The sequence below is a fragment of the Conger conger genome, chromosome 4, assembly GCF_963514075.1.
Source record: "Conger conger chromosome 4, fConCon1.1, whole genome shotgun sequence".
Taxonomy (NCBI): Eukaryota; Metazoa; Chordata; class Actinopteri; order Anguilliformes; family Congridae; genus Conger; species Conger conger.
In genome coordinates this window covers 52,977,283-52,994,883 of record NC_083763.1, presented here as the reverse complement: position 1 = coordinate 52,994,883, position 17,601 = coordinate 52,977,283, and the positions used below count along the sequence as shown (strand labels likewise).

Below are 17,601 nucleotides of genomic sequence, written 5' to 3'. Positions count from 1 at the left end.
CACAAAAGCATTTTGAAAATGTCGTATGACGACATGAGAGATGTAATGAATCCTGTGACATTTGCAATTGCATCAAAACAGGTACTTTCAAACAGCAGAAACGCAACTATGTTTGAAAGTAGAGCAGGAAAAACTAGTGCTAACTGATGGGAAAGTCTGTATTTTGCAAGGTTATGTCACGGTATGGTTAGTTATGGTGCTAACGGCAGCCACATAAAACTATCCAGAACCCTGGCCCGGTCTGGCCTGACCTTTGTGATATGCGTAGTTGTGGTGGTGCTTGTCGTTTCTGAAGTGATGGTCTGGGCACTCATCAATATCCCTGGATCAGCATCAGATCCGGCTTCCTTCTGTAACATACAGCACAAGACAATGTCAGAGAGCTGACGCATATCAGCAGTTCACCGGACATGAGGATCAGGTTTGCGTCCTTTGCAGTTTAATGCACTGGAAACCTTGATGGAAATTAGCTTAGACATCCAGTGGATTCAGAAAATATTCACACCCCTTCACTTTTTGCATACTTTATTGTGTTTAAAACCCATGAAAACATGTTTTTAGAATTATTTGCAAATGTATTAAAAATAAAAACATAAGTATTCAGACCCTTTACTGTGGCACTCCAAAATGTACTCATTATGGGTTATTAAGTGTAGATTGATGGGTAATTTTATCAATTTAAAATTAAATGAAATTAAACACAATAAAGTGTGCAAAAAGTGACTTTACTTAGCCTTATGCAAGTATTGAACTGGCAATATTCACATTGGATGAACATTGGTCTTCATCTATAAGGTTTGCATTTGACAGGGAACTGAATTTCAGTATAAACTTTTGTTTAAATATACAGGAATTGATTTATTATGCTTACATGACAAGGTCATAACAATACCCAGAGATAAAGGCAGCATCACAAAGGAACAAGATTTGACACAGAACGCCAAGCCTGGGCATCTGCTTACTACATGGGAGCCCCCACCTGTGATGATTCATATGTAATAGTTTTTGTTTCTGTGTTGATTACTGGGTGTTCCTTGGTCACAAGCTCCTCTCTCTCTTCTCGCGTAATGCTACTGAAACCTGCAGCCTCTGTTTTGAACACCAGCGATTGCTGTGAAGAAAAACAAACAGAATGATGATAACTCATGAAGAACAGATGTTAATTTGCTTCAAGACTTGAACTGTTTACAAGGAAACTGGTTGACACAAGCATGCAGACCTCATTGGCGAAACACTGAGCTGCATATCTGCATAGCACCAAAAGCTGAAAAGCTTGCGATTCACAAGCGCCAACACAGAGAACACAGGGCCAATGATCAAATCTGCATTAGCAGAGAGGAAGGTTAAATTGAGTTTTCTCCCATTATTAAACCTAACCTTCAAAACGCAATGAGGTCATAAGCCAAATGAAAATGAACTTGGGTAAATGTGTGTTGCGCCTGTAGGTGAATAAAGGGTAATTTAATGGGTGTTCAACATCTGTCATTTGCCAAACAAGTGCCTGTTAAAAATTACATCAGAATAGGAAAAGAATGGCAGCACTGTTTGCGTGCTCCCAAGCGATTTATTTAATCAGTCAAGAGTAACATTTCAACCTGCGGAAGACTTAATTGTCAATTTTTTTTTTTGCTCAGGGATTAATTACATGACTTGGAGCATAACGTGTACTAGTATTCTTTTCACATTTTGTAGGGTAGACATTTAGTTCATAGTATTGTATTCGTAATTAAAACTGAACAGCAGCATTTGTATGCAAAAAAACAGTCAGTTTTCATACAATCCTCACAAAACAAATAGCAAAAACAAGAAATGCTAATAGATATTCAACAGTAAAATTGATCTTTCCATATCATACACCAAATGTTACCCAGGAAAAATTAATGAGTACGCCCTTAAGACATGGACATACAAAGGTGTCAAAAGGAAAAAGTTGTGTGTGTCACAGTCCACTCTAGTGAAGGTCTTGAAAGGTCACCCCACAGAACTTAGTATGCAGTTTGCTCACATCTCAGCTCTGTAAATCACTTTTTAAAATGATCTTTACTTTGATGCTCACATCTTTTGAATCGCAGCATGTGAAGGCTACAACACACTAAAGATCTTATCATTTTTCTTCACACTATAGCACACATCCATGCCACCAAAGTAATACCTTTAAAGGATAAAGTTTTACAATTCCTCTGGAGCAGTTTCCTACACTGAAATTGTAGTAATATGATTAAATCCATGGTAATTAATACAGAAATACTGAAATGTGGACTTTCTGGAAAAGACCAAAACATCTCTGTGGGAATAAATTAGAGAGACTGTACAAAGCATGGAGATATGGGTGAGAATATTGAATAGCTCATCCTGATAATATGAATAATATAATAACATAATATAAAATCTTTCTACATGATACAGACACAGCCTATTATGAAAAATTGGAAATTACTACATAATGTACAGTCAACTATACAATATTTCCACTCCAGCAGTTATTAAATGATATAAGTGTATATATTGGTATATTCTTCTGCTTAGTTGTGGCTCCTATGTATGGTATGATGGTCTTGTACAGAATGTCACTTTCCCCAAATAAAGAAATGCAAACTCATTTCTCTGCAGGACTTGATCATATGACCATATTGCACACTTTAATAGCAACTTTTAAAATGTAGTAAACAAATAATAGGTGCTTAAGCTTATCAACATTGTGAAAAATGTATCATTTGTATTTCTTTTTTTTTTTTCTTTTTCTTTTTTTTCCCCAGATTTTTCCCTTTTTCTCCCAATTTGGTAGCCAATTGTACCTCGTCTGACTCAATTGGAGGTAGTCGTATTAGATGTACCGCCCGTACCCCGTCCCTCGGCGGCCCGAATGAGAGCGACACGCCTTCTTCAAGCCGTCTCGTCTCGTGCCCGTTGCCGTGATTCCGAGGCGCCCGAGGTGCTTATTGTGCGGCGATCTAATAACCCTGCCAAGTCCCTCCCTCTGGAGCAGCAAGCCAATTATTGCTGCCCCATGTGAGCCGGGCAAAATAATTTGTATTTCTATAGGTTTTTTCACTTAGTTTCAGCCGGCCTCATTTTCCTTTAAAATAAGGATTCATATTTATCATTTGAGTGACTGCTTCCTACCAAGCAACTTCTCATCCACCTTACAAGGTGTATTGTCGACCCAGCCATATCTTCAATTGCTTAGATAATGATTTCCAATTGCAGCCATGGAACAAGAATTTTATTGATGAACAAAATAGTAATGCACACACAGCTCTAAGAAGCATTTGGATGGTTCAGTATTGATTGACTGGGGGTGGCGTTACGAGCATGGAATAGCGGGGGCAGTGTGAGTTACCTTAGCATGAGGCATAGCAGCGGTTGCGTCTGCCCTGAAAGCCTCAGCAGCCTGCCCCAGCTCTGCCAGTCCCTCTGCAGAGGAGACGGCCTGCTCCTGGCCGGCATCTGTCGGGCACGGGGAGCCCCCCTCTCCTGCCAAGCAGGGCGGAGCAGCAGCCTGCACTGCGGTAGCGGCGGCGTTAGCGGAAGCAGCGTTAGCGTCAGCGATAGCGGCACTGCTAGGGTTGGCAAGGGCGCCGTCGCTGGCCTCGGCCACATGCATATTCACCACAGGTTCCTGTGGCGGGAGCTCTGTATCCTGCAGCACCTGAGTCACTGTCACTCCCTGCTGCTCCTCCTTCTCCTCTTCCTGCTCTTCCTGCTTGTCCTCCTCCTCCTGCTGATGCTGGGAGGCTGCCTTCTGCAGTGTGATCGTCTCTTTTCGCTCCGTCGACTGTAGGAGGTGAAAAAAAGCATTGCAGCAAAAGCATCAGTCACCTGGAATGACCTGATGTGCCGCAAGAAACATTTGGTTATCAGATAAAGTAGAGGCGAGTAAAACTAAAGGAGTCTAATTTCAAGGGCATTTTCTTGTAATAAGGAATACTTCTTGATAATTCTGTGTCTGGCGCAATTGATCAATTTATTGGAATACTGCAATATCATTACACACGTGTTACCTGAGGTACCACACTCTTTTGGATGCGCAACAGTACATTTGTAGGACATATCCCAACCTTTTACCTATGCGCAACCTAGTTTAACAATACCAACTGTTTTCATATCTTCCATTCAAGGACAATCAGCAAGTGTCACTGCAATTTTTGTTGCGGGACTGTGCACTGCTGCAGGCACAGCTCTGAGGAGCGTTTGGATGGTTTCCCTCAATCGACTGGGGAACCACACAAAGGGAGGAGGGGATGGGGGACAGGTGACGACAGACAATGCAAATTCCACAAATCCCGTCAGGGGAGAGAAATTAGCGCTATGCTAATAAGCAGCACAATCTCTGAAAGAGGTGCGATAGAGACACAGGTCCACCTTGAGAATGGTCTGACTATGTGAAGGAGAGGTGGCCCATCCCACTGTGCTGATCTGGTCTCGTGCTGACTGCAGCAGAGCCGTGAGCTCCGGGGACATCTCGTCAAAGGTGGGTTTAGGCTGAACAGACAAAGAGATGGACGGTCAAGACAGAGAAAGACAGACAAAGGGACCACAGAGTCCAAAAGACAGATTGCCACCACAATCAGTCAGACGGGATAGGGAAACGTAAAAGGGGTCATTGAGGGCTTATTCATAAGAGCATAAAACAGCATGCAACAAAAAAAACAACTCTCTGAAGGACAATAGTGCTACAGTAACAGTCGATATTCCCTGCCCAGCATGGAAGATCACTGAACATTGTACTGTATGCTATGTACACAAAAGATTGCATTGCATTATAAAACTGAAGCACAGACATCACAGCAAAATAAGGACATCTAGAGATAATATGTAAGGTCATTTGTTGCTTAGGATACTGCATACATTTTTATTTAACCTTTATAGTGATTCTGTACATCTATATACTGGGTAATACTGAATTCATGAGCCAGGACTTGGGAGATAAAATACGAATGTAGAATGGGCTCTCAATGCTGTACATACAGTAGCCTTGCTGGGCTTTGAAACAGCTGGTGGTTGGTTGACCAGTTAGACCAGCTCTATGGTCAACATGGTTTGATCAGCTCAGGCTATGTTTTGAAACAGCTGGTAGCTGGTTTTTCAAGCTGGTCATAGCTGGATTTTACACCAGGGAGCTCTTCTGCCTATTGTACCCATTCAGTAATGCAGTATGTAACTATACACAAAAAAGATCAAATGATATGCAAATGAAGCAAAGCTCACCGGTACACTTCACATTGCATATCATTTGATCTCTTTCTTTGTGTGGTCACAACTGCATCATTTGTCTTTCTTTTTGGAAAGCGAGATGTAATGTAAGCACGTAACAGCATCCCAGACAAACATGAGCTACCTTCGAAAACTACAGACATATATGATACACTCCCATGAACATTTTTTTGCAAAATCAGAAAGTAAAATTCCTTTTGGCAAGTTCTTCACATAGCCAACTTAAAAGAATTAAGAATACTGATACAGAATCTCACAAAGCCCAAGGTGATGTACTGTTATGGCATTAATGCTACATTAATGCTCTCCAGTGTGAATATCAGTTTTCTAGAGGCTAGCAGCTGTAATAAATTCTGCCAGGTGTAACCAAAGCATGCTCTGCCTGATTGATGCTGGGGATGGTTTGGGAATTGCTCTCCATTCTCCATAAACAATGGGTTTGATGCATCGTCTAAACCTGAGTTTCTACTGTCTTCTTTTAGGTATTGTGTGATGGTGCACATACTGTATATACTCTATTGATTGAAAAAGTGTATCTGCAAATATTGGAACATATCCAAATGTGCGAGGTACCCTGCTGTGCTTCATGATTTATTATTATTATTATTTTCACAGTTCTGGCAAAACCACATGGTAGGTTTTTTTTGGACCAAATTTTGTACATTGATAGAGAGTTACTCCAAGCAGCGATTGAGCAATTCTGGCCTTGATTGGCCACTCAGTGGTACAGCAAATGGTTTAAAATGCAAACTATGAAAGGCCTTTAACGCCAGACTCCTTTGACCTAGAATCAAAATTCTTTTTTGCTAGATTCCTAAGAACAAACTCATCCATACCACAGAAATATGTGTAGTTAGATGTTCCACCATTTGATTCACCCCAGTCTTAAATTATATAGCGTATTAAGCACAACATGAGTATGGGTAATTTATTCTTCATAGCATCAATAGCTATTTTGACTTGATGATATCGCTATTTTCATGATAATGGAAATGATTTAATTAAGAAAAATTAACAGCTTGTTACAATTCTGCGTGCTTCATTTGTGGCTGTAATGAAAACCAGCATACAAAGTGGGGCCCCAAGAGTGAGCTTGTAAACCACTGCTGTATACACAAGAAATATGTTTCATAAACAGTGCACTTGCATAAAATGAGAATGAGATGTCGGTAGAAGAGCAAAAATGAACTACATTTTCATACATGGCTGGTGTTTGCGTATATCCATACAGATTATATTAATTCGTTCTGTACAACCTTCGGTGTTCAGCTTGAAAATGGAAAATATCTACTGTTATTAAGGACTTGACACTGGCAGTTAAGCTTTGTGGCTATGAGTGCTTGGCCCCTTAATTTCTGCTTGAGTTTTTCTTTTATTGAGGAGCAAATCCAACACCAAAAACTCCAGAAGATAGTCTCAAAGTCAAATATAACTAAAGTGAGTCAATGCAACAGTGAACAAATAGACATAATGCAATACAGACAGAAAACACTACTGTGGCTGAAGCAAGCAGGAACTTCACTTGGGAAGGACAACATGATAAAATGACCACATGACTCCAGACTGACTCCAACTATGATGTGCCTCTATTACATTCAGGCATGGCAGATATAAGAGTTTTCATCACCAAAGGAGGGTGGCCACGCTGTAGCAGGTCATCTGGTCAGCTGGTGTTAGTACCATAACCACCGCCACACATGGATGTGGCTTGATTTAGTGATCTCCATTGCTGGGCAGGCAATGTCTGAAACGTGTGGTCTCTTTCCTCTGAGGGGAAACCTCAAAGCTTTTTCTAATGCAGTGAGGCGATGAGTCCTAAGAATGCTTTTGGTCTTGTTTTCTTCATGAATTAAAAGTAATGACCAACTGACTCTTCCAAAGTACATTACCTTGTTTTATGAAAAAGATTAAATCTGCTAGGACAATAATGCTTACTAGTACCAATCATGTCATAAGCGTGGGAGCTATTGTAGATTCAATGATTATACTGTGAAAAATAGAAACATCTGCAGTCCAACACAAATAATTGGAGATCTATTATTAACAGTATAATTGTAGATTAATCAATGCCAAGATATATTTAACTAGAAAATTAATTTACTGTCAGTTAATTGTAAGGGATCCATTTTTGTTTCTGTTGTTGTTTCTGATCAGTATAGTAAGGTCCATATTCATGTTCCTGTAAACAGGAAAATGTTCATGCACGAGCAGTTGCAGGGGCATCATTACCAGGCAGACTATTACCTTACCATTAACAGGCATATCATAAAACTACCAACAGGAAACAAACTAACCTTTCAGTCTTAAAAAATCTCTTATGAATAGGGCCCATTTTTTCAAAGCAAGCAGAGCACTCAGAAAGCACAAATGAAAAATTTAAAAGTGGCCAAACTGAAAAGTAGAGAGGGATTGCAGTGGTGCCATTAGCAGGAGCTCAGGGTCACTTCTGTGAGACTTCACAGCACAGCTCAGGTTTAGTGCTCAGTGAGGTTTGCACAAGCCATTTTTTACTTGCCTCATGGAGATCGGATGAGAGCAGGAAAGGCCAGTGCCCCAGAAAGCAGCATGTTTAGCTTGAAAGCAGGTGAGTGACAGCAAATACCGAAATTAAGGATTTGTGTCCGAATACAGAAGCAAAGCCGTCCAAGGAGGTACTTGAGCACACCGTGGTCATTGGGTTGTAAGCAGAAAAGTTGGCCTCAGTCATGCGGCAGTTTCTAGAATGAGGGAGAGCTGAGGCTGTTAGGGGAAGTGTGTGTGTGTGTGGGGGGGGGGGGGTCATGGTGGGAAAGGAGCAGATCTCATCCGTGCTGAAATCATACCACTGCTCTGGATGTAGGCGAAGTTTTGGTTACATAGTGCGCAGTGGTCAACCGCAGGCCTGTTGGAGACTTGGTGGAAGTCAGGTCCTTGAATCCCTCCACGCTGTCCTTCTGTAACCTCACTTCAGGCTTTCTCGCTCGCCCTATCTCCTCACCTGAGCTGATGGCCATCACAGTCCTCACAGTGCCTACAGTGGCCTCAGAGGGCGAGGGAGTTTCAGCCTCCTTTATGGTAACCAAAGTCCCTTTGCCATCCTCGGCTGCTGACTCTAGCATCTCGTAATCGGCGGAGACGGGTATGATCTTCACGGCCGGTCGGGGCCTATCCGCCATCCTCTTTTCTTGTGGGTACAATTGCACCGGTTTGTCACAATCTTTGGTTCGGGCCGTCATGGTGACAATTTTACCCGACATGGTGTCGTAGGATTTCCCCAAAGTGTAGGGTTTCTGTTTCATCTCCTCCTGTTTTGACTTGATTTCATTGCGGAAGTCCTTGTAGGTTTTGTACTCAGTGCCTTTGTGCTCCCCATCAACGGCAGTGCTAGTCACTGACACTATTTTATAGTTGACAACATTTTTCTTTTCTGTTACCTTGGGAGGGACTTTGTTTACTATAACCCACCCATCAGAATCCTACATACAAGATACAAAAACTGGAATTAGCAAACTACCTGAAAAAACATGTACACAGCATAATGTTCAACACTGACTCAACTCTGAATCTAATAAGGATACAGTATATTCTAAAAGAGTAAAATGTTCTCTTGTAAAAAAATAGATCAAGGACTTTTTTGCCTTATAGTTTTATGTAACATTCTGGAAATCCCATGGATATAAATGCAATTTGATGCTACATAGGACTGCAGGGAATATACTTGCTGCATTGCAATTGAAAAAAGCTATGGGCCAGATGTCTGTTGCTTTACTAACAGAATCAATTTACACGCATGCAAAACATTCTTTAAAGCTAAATTTATTCTGACAGGCCTCTTTCTCTTGAAACTAAAACCCTCAAATCATTAAAGGTTTAAAAACACTAGAAGGCATAGTTCTGAATAATTCAATTGAGTACTGGAATATTAAAACTGGTTTAATTGGGGGGAAAACATACGGTTGGTGATGCAATAACAAATATAGTTCCTCCTGAAACTGTACCAACTTATGTGAGCATGGGCAAATGAGGGTAAGATTAGACTGTCAGACTGCTGCAATCTGCATGATTTCCTGATCTGCTGAGACAGAAATCCACAAGAATACTGCAATTTCCTTCTGTTTATGCATGGAATAAAAGAGGATCAAATCTGTTCAAGATGCACTTTTAGCAGATTTCACAGAAGACAAAAATGTCATTGTCATGTGACTTAACCATAACAAACAACATTGTAATTTCACAAGAACAAAATTAAACATTTTGTCTGAAAGTAACATTTTCTTTTAGTTTTCTATTAGTTTTTCAAAGGTGATGTTGATCTACCAGTCTTGCAGCTGCAAATTCAACCGGCAAATGGGCACCACAATCATGAAATATCACTGACATACCATAGGCCTTATTGAAACACAGATTTCATGCATGTTCAACAAGAAGCAATGAGAAGGACAACAAAATAAAACTGAAAGAAACCAACCCAAGCAATGAAATGGCCCTATAATCATTAAACCGAGAATAACTTAATACACTGTATATACAATTTAACCCCAAAAATTGATTCTGAAACTACTTTAGCAATATAATAATGAACGGTGACAGAAGGACCCTCCCAATCTTCAAATATAGTTGCACCAAGTTTCTTACTTGTGTCTTCTCCTGCTGTGTAAAATCCTGCTTTTTACTTATTTGAGGTAACCTACTTTCTTATCGTACCTCTCCTTCCAATTCTAATTAAGCGGTCTTTGAGGTGCAGATGAAAGCGGATGTGTACAGGCTTCGCTGCTCCTCTGAATGTGCCCACACGTCACAGACTGACTATGGGTGTTTTGGCTACGTCCCTGGCATAACACTTGAGTGACAGAAGCGATTTAATAAACGCACACACACTCGGTCAACTATGCCCACACGGCAGAGGTGTATGTGTCATTGCGCTGTGAGGGTCTTACCCAAAACACACACAGACTTGTGGTTGGGCTTACAGAAAGGACGGGTCCATACCGTGGTGCTTCTCGTTTCCAAAACGCTGTGCTTCACTTGCAGGATGTCTGCAGCCATCGCTTTTGCATCATGTTTGGCCTAAAGACATGAAAAGGACAAAGAAGGAATATGGATAAAAGGTACAGAAAGATATGCAATTATGTGTGGGGGTGTTCACATGCGTGCCGCCTGCCTTTGTAAAATTATGATCGAGTTTGGTTTCTTTGGACATTTTCGTAGATTAAACAAGATTTGACCATAATCAATCACTGCATGGCTTTGTAACCAACCAATATGGACCATGAAAACAACGCAATTTCTTTGTACGCTCAAGTTCAAGATTCACTCTTGTGTTACATACAAGCTTTGCCTACAAGAGTTTGTTGCATTTGCCAATATATATTATCTGATTAAGAGATTATTTTGAATGAATTTTATGACAAAATAGCCAAACTAGTCACATTCCTATTGGTGCTTCCTTAGAATATGGATGAACCCCCCCTCTTTACCAAGGATTACAAATTAGAGATACAGTCTAATGTACTTATACCTGTACATAAACATATTGCTGACATAAATGTATTACTTAACAATGCCACATTGCCTCCCTATTTAGATGATGAATCATACCCAAAAAAGGTGGGGCATACTGCAAACTGATGTCAATGATGTCACTTACTTCATCAGGCACAAGGGGTTCGATCATGGGCGCTTCCTCTAGCCTTGGGGACCGCACTGGTGATGTGGATAACCTCTTTTCCCATTCTGTGAGAGCAGAAGTGTCTGCACCCGTTTCTAAAAACGTACGCTTCAGTTCACTTATATTGGTTTGGTATTTCATCAGCTCCTCTGGAGTCTTCGTTTCCTAGGAGAATGATGATGGAAAAAAAAATTGAAAACAGGAAATAACTACTTAGAACTTAGTATTGACGTAGAAATTCTTCTGTATGTTAACACAGATGGGTAGCAAGGCAAGAAATCCTGCATAGTATGCCTCTAACGATTAATCAATGATTGTTTATTAATGTTAAGGCAATAAATTAAAATTTGCATCCCTAGTTTGGCTATTTATATGCGTTGGTGTTAGGCTGCTCAAGCAAGCATGGTTTTAAAAAGAACAAGACAAATGAGGGGTGCGTCCCAATACTCCAAACAATGTATCCTCCTATCCTCTCCCCATACTCCTCAGCACTAACAGAACTGGTGCCTATGTATGCTGGTATGAAGGCATTTTAACATTAAGTACCAATATATTGGATTAAGGTTTAGTTCTATCATTATCAGTTGGCCCAAGCTGCAAATTCTAAAGTAGCAGAAAATTGAATTTCCTGCCTTGCAGCAGATATGCCCCTGTATAATTTGTTCTTGTGACAAAAATCTTTCACAAACATGAAAGGCCTGAACCTCTGCAGTAACATAACCAGAACAGTGCTATTAATTAAAAAAATAAAACACAAAGGTGTTACAAAATAAATAATCATAGTCATAACCAGAAACACATTAAGACTGAGAGGTCAGTAGACTGGGCTTTGATTAATAATAGTAGCATGCTCTCCAAAATTTAAGACCGAAGGTTATTTTGTTCAAACAAAAAAGCTGGGATGCACTCTAATGTCACATCACATCTAACATCATTACCATGTTTGACATAAACATTTTCTCCTTTTATTCGCATTATTTATTCGAAACTATTCTGGAATGAAAAAGAAAAAAAGGGGACTCATCTCAAAATGTACAGAAGTACCTATTTTGTTATCATATGAAAAGAAGATGGTTCCGTCCGCAACTGCAGATTTGTTGTTCATTACTATTGCTCTCCCTCCTGTCCGAAAAAACTGGACCAGCTTTTTTTCCAGAGAGCATATCTCCTATTTATTTAGTTCCAAATGGAGAAGCTATGAGGAATTTGAGATGTTCAAAAATGAGAAAACACATTTAATTCTGATGAAAAACCAATGCAGCTTTAAGACCCCCATGCATATTTCTTATGTTTTTGAACTTTTCATATCAACCTGGAGCTTTCCATCTGTATTCCATACTGATCCAAGTTAAACTATTGCAATGATGCTAGAAGTATGCATATTTTAGAGTCTAACTGCTATTTCTTCTGAGCTGTTAGTAAAACGATTTCCCATGTGACATGATGTATGTTTTTGCATAATTATCGGATGATGACGTTGCTAACCACAAGAGGTGGAGGGGGAGGGGGAATTGGGCTCTGGGGTCAGGGATAGGGATAGGGGCTTTTCAAAAAACCTAGGTCACTGCTCTTTGAAAATATTTAGTGGGCGTTTTAGATATGAAAAGATAGGCTGAAGGAAATTACGCAACAAGCAGTGGTGAAAAATGTCAGTGAGATACACATGGTGTTGACAATGTAGCTTATGCCCACTTATCAACAGATGGGTTTTCCACCTCTGATAAGTCTGCGTTCCATTTGTACTGGGAAGTCGGAATTTCCGAGTTCCCAGTCGGACATTTCAACTGGAACGCCCCCTGAGGTGGGATTTCCGACTGGGAAAGTCGGAAGAACTGAGTAACCCCGAGTTAGAAATCCAAGATGGCTGCTCCGTGCGTCAACGGTTAATAAAATCTCTCGTAATGTATTATTTAGCGCTTCTGTTTTGTTTTTGTGTAATTCAATAAGTGGTATACGTAGTACTGTCCAACGTCTATCTGTGGACATGTTACTACGGTGTTTGTATGTATAGAATACCGTGTAATGTGGTGTTTTCAACTGGTATTGCTAACAATGGCTACAACGATAGCAACAATAGCACTGGAGGCGTCCATCTTGGTTATCCGAGTTGTTTACTGGAATGCGGTCAACTCGGGTGTGACGTCATTCCCAGCTCCGACTTCCGACTTCCGAGGTAAATGGAACGCAGCATCAAAGCCCAGAATACCTGCGTCTTCATCTCAGATTCATCTTCTTGATCCGACTGTCAGCATGGACAATGAACACACAAAGGATAAAATGGAAAAAAGGACTGTTGGTTATCAGAGAAGTGCTAGTGTATACAACGCACAACGTTTAATAACACTAGACTGTGAACTTGCGAACTTGCAAATGAACTGATGATCTCTCGGTAAGAATAGGTGGTAAAATCTAGGCAAAAAAAAAAGCTTAAGACACAATATTGTACACTGGAATAAATGAATAGACTCAATTGTGTGGATTGAATTGGGCCTTTTAGGAACATTGCTGTGTCAGGAATGGAAAGGGTATTAAACTGTTTGTCCAATTGCGATACAGATGCACGTTTTCTGGGGATGCACACTGAAGAAAAACAATCACTTCGGCCCTCTCACAACTGAAGCACCCCAAATCAGAAATCATCAATTTCTGACTCCCTGTTGGGGCAAAGCCATCACACATCTGTTCATGAAATATAAAAATTTACATTTTCATTTTTCCAAGAGAGGCATGCATCAGTGAGTAACATGAAAAGATGAGCACATTGCAACGAACCTTAAAACTAAACAGAAAGAAAAAAAAAACAATTCTATGATAATAGAATGCAGGTATTATTTCAATTGATAATTGCATTAGCTATGGAACAATTTCTTTTTTCAACTATGTAACGGCTTTGTGATGCTAAAATTGTATTTATTTTTGTAGTGAGCAGAGAACTGGCTGCTTAACAAACCTCTGTTGCTGTGGTCTCACCATCGGCAATAGTCTCTGTCCATTCGCTGTCAGTCTGTTTTATATCAAGTACCGGTTCCAGTTATAGAGACAAAAGGGCAGGAATAGAGACAAAAATTTGTCAGTTGGACATTTTTAACTACCTTCAATCACATTTATGTACTGTTGATTCATCAGGTTGTAGAAAAGACATGCATTAAAAAGTAATAAAAATAAAATGATCAGACAAATGAGCAGACGTAATTGCAAACACTAGGATGTTCAAAACAGGGAATTAGTGTGATTTAAAGCTGAAATCCTCACACTGATACCAGATTTATTCTGTAGAATTGAAACCAGTGCAGTTTCTATTGGCTTTATCTCAAAAAAGTTTCTAGATAAAGCCAAGTTATCTCTTTCTTCTTAATTATGTTCCAAACAGTTTGTTTATGTAAGTCTATTGTTTGGCCCATGTATCTGACAGTTGTTTCTTCTAATTTCTCAGCCTCCAGACTTCAAAGGCAATCAAAATCCTAGAATCAAGACTAGTTACTGAAAGCTTTCTTTTAATATAAGGAAGCAAGAAAGCAATTGAATACACAGGACAAATCAGAAACGGAGAAGCCAACTGTCCGGGGAGCTATGTATAAAAAGGGATGTAATTCCTCCATGGCTCTCTCTGTACTTTTACCACATATTCATTGTTTCATTTCAGATCTAATGTGCTGGAGAACAGAACCAAAGGAACATCAATTGTACCACCATCCAAATACTTACTACGGACTGCACTGTATGAAAATAGGTCACATTGAGCCATTTCGATCTTCACATTTTCACATACAGTATGACAACATACAACTTGAAATAACATAGGCTACCTCTGTCCACTCTCATTTTATAAATGGGATTATTTTTATTGTTCACATATGGACTCTTCACATATTGGGTGTTCGCATGTAGTTGCTGAACACATGTGGCTTGTAAACACATGATTTTCTTTTGTAAGGGAAGTTCTTGTGTTCTTGTGTTATCTTGTGTATTCATTAGAATAGTTAATCCTTTCATATTCCCAGCCAGAATTTGTGTATAATGGGTCTGTAGGGGCATTAGTCATATTCATTACAGAAATCCTTTGCCCAGTAATAAACCAGTGAGGAAACTGAAAATTTCATTAAAAAAAATTTTTTTGACTTGTAAAAACTATCTGCCAATTTCATTAAAACAAAGGCAAGATTGATGATGCTTTTTAGATTACACTACAGAAACAGTACTCCCTAACCTGGTCATAAAATGTGATGTGATACCATACTATATCATCGTAATGCTAGATTTGAGACATCTGTAAAATTATATTGCATTTTGAATTCAAACTAATTTGAGCATTCATTGTAACCTTGAGTCTTCTTTTGAAACAATACTCATTAAATACCAACTGCTCAGTAAAGACGTTGAAATTAAAATGTTATTGATTGCTGCTTTTAAAAACCTGACCTGGTTTACCACTGTATGCTGTGATTCCAACTCCTCCCTCCGCAGTAGCAGTTGGTTTTCTGCACATTCTCCATTAAATAATCTAATCTAATCTAATTTTTGCTTTGCTAATATGAAGAAAGTAATTCCTTGTTGAATATACACTCAATGAGCACTTTAGTAGGTATTTATTACACTTATATTATAAGACTTATTGGTCTTCTGCTGCTGCAGCCTATCCACAGGTTTGAGGCTTGTATGCATTTAGTTGCTCCCACTAGAGTTTGCAGAGAATGTTGCGAAAAAGAAAAAACATCCAGTGAGCAGCAGTTCTGTGGGCAAAAATGCCTTGTTAATAAGAGAGGTCAGAGGAGAAGGGTCAGATTGGTCAAAGCTGACAGGAAGGTGACAGTAACGCGAATAAACATGCAGTACAACAGTGGTATGCAGAAGAGCATCTCTAGACACACAATGCATCAATGGTCTGTACATTTTGAGGGACATACAAATTATATAAATAATTATGAATGATTATTGCAGCTGTACCGTATTTTCCCACATTATGTTAAACAAGTAAAAATTCTTTCCAGGTCCAACGAACCCAAAACCCAAAACCTATGCACCACACACACTAAAAGTCTGAAACCGTTTTAGAAACTAAGTTCAGAAGGACATACCTTCATGTCTTGTCGCACTGGGGTTGTTGGAATCGGCTCGGACACCTCCGACTGCTCCATGACCATCGTTTTCTCCTCATCCTCTTTCTCAGCCTTTTCTTCCTCAACTTTTTTCTCGGGCGTTACTGTGGTGATGAGGTCACTCGTGGCAATTCCCTTGGTTGTCCCGTACTGGCCTGTGCCCATCTCTGAAGTGGACACGGAATCCTTCATGAACATTTTGTGGTTTTCACCGGCTGGAGTTTGGTTTTCAGGGAGACATCAAAACACTGACCATATTGAGGGAGAATTCATTACGAGTTTCAGAATTAAACTAATCTTGAAAAATAATACCAATAAGTACCAACACTGTAAAGAAATCGAGAAATCAGCTTAGTTTTTTAAAAGGGATTAACCTTGAGATCTCATTAGAAATTTAAGCTGTATTATTCAAACAAGAATCCATTCATGTTACTTGAATAAGAAAGCTTTTCAGGGACAGCTTCAATCATATGCTGCTAACATATTACCAGTACAGCCTTAATTTTATTTTTGGGTGAACTACCCCTTTAATATTTCACTTCTTAAATAATGAAAGCACATTCCACAGTCCAGGTCCAGATTTGAAAAGAGTCCGCCAGCTACACAGTACTCAATCAAAAAGTGGAAACATTTCAATCAGAGAATGTATCAAGTATTGATACTAAAGAGTGCAGTTTTTTCTTTCACTCTTATAAGGCAAAAATTGTCTCTCAACAATTACGATTTTGATTTTGCAATTCAATTCCTTATAATTGATACATTTACAGCAAAGGGAACTGTATCTTTCCCTGCTGTCCATGCTTTACCAGTTCCTCCTGATGGCTGTAAACCATTACAGTCCTTTTATACATCTGCGTCTCACAGAAAAGAGAATATATTTTTTAAATGAGCTGTAGTTGATAGAAAATGTCAGCAGCATTTATGATATGCAGGAGATAGAAAGTTTAGGAACATGCAAAGAAATAAAATAAATATAAATCCGACAGCATAGGCGTAAGGGCAGTTTGACTGCAAATCACAAAGTGTGTGATTATCAGGTGAGCCAACTTTGAGGGAAAAACAAATAGCATAGGTTAATGACTGATAATGCTCAGCTGCTACATCTAAGAGCTAAATGATGTGCAGTACATATCTACCTTGTGCGTTACTGTCATTTACAGTGACAGGCAGGTCTAGAGTCACTGTATTTTTTGGATGATGCCGCTGAGCTGGAGAGATTCATAGAAATTAAATACTACAGTAAGGATTCAATGTTAACATTCTGACTTAATCTAAAAAAAAATCAAGATGGAGGATAAACAGCTAACACATCATTTTAAACAATACAGTGATAACAAATATCTGTCATAAGTTAATCATCAGGACAATGGACTGACAAAGAAAATGAAAATTCAATTTGGATTCAGTCCCAATTCTGCCTGTTTTAATTCTCTTATTGTTAAAGCCGTACTGTTGTAATGCAAAGAGCAATATTTCATTTTAGAACATTGACTTGTCCATAAAATAAACATGTTATAAAAGTAACTGAGGATTTGTTACACATAAAAAAAAACAAGGGCAGTCATATTTCCATGTAAAATATTTCATTTCCAGGAAAAAACTTTTGTGTGCTCTTTTTCTATTCCCACCATCAAACATGCTTAT

The 17,601-nt window shown here is 39.3% G+C and overlaps 1 protein-coding gene across 7 annotated transcripts in view; it reads right to left on the bottom strand.

Annotated features, from left to right (window-relative positions):
* Window positions 1-17,601, bottom strand: part of epb41l3a (erythrocyte membrane protein band 4.1-like 3a) — a 53,372-nt gene that overhangs the window by 4,089 nt on the left and 31,682 nt on the right. For 2 of the 7 annotated variants that reach the window (XM_061237646.1, XM_061237649.1), the window contains exons 12-22: window positions 17,094-17,165; window positions 15,937-16,124; window positions 13,812-13,865; window positions 13,068-13,103; window positions 10,841-11,026; window positions 10,183-10,260; window positions 8,037-8,669; window positions 4,363-4,482; window positions 3,611-3,775; window positions 980-1,111; window positions 252-350 (exon numbers count right to left, since the gene is read on the bottom strand). In XM_061237646.1, the coding sequence (XP_061093630.1) occupies window positions 252-350; window positions 980-1,111; window positions 3,611-3,775; window positions 4,363-4,482; window positions 8,037-8,669; window positions 10,183-10,260; window positions 10,841-11,026; window positions 13,068-13,103; window positions 13,812-13,865; window positions 15,937-16,124; window positions 17,094-17,165 (1,763 nt within the window). The remainder of the gene's footprint in view (window positions 1-251; window positions 351-979; window positions 1,112-3,610; window positions 3,776-4,362; window positions 4,483-8,036; window positions 8,670-10,182; window positions 10,261-10,840; window positions 11,027-13,067; window positions 13,104-13,811; window positions 13,866-15,936; window positions 16,125-17,093; window positions 17,166-17,601) is intronic. The other 5 variants (XM_061237647.1, XM_061237650.1, XM_061237648.1 and 2 more) reach the window with 5 other exon arrangements.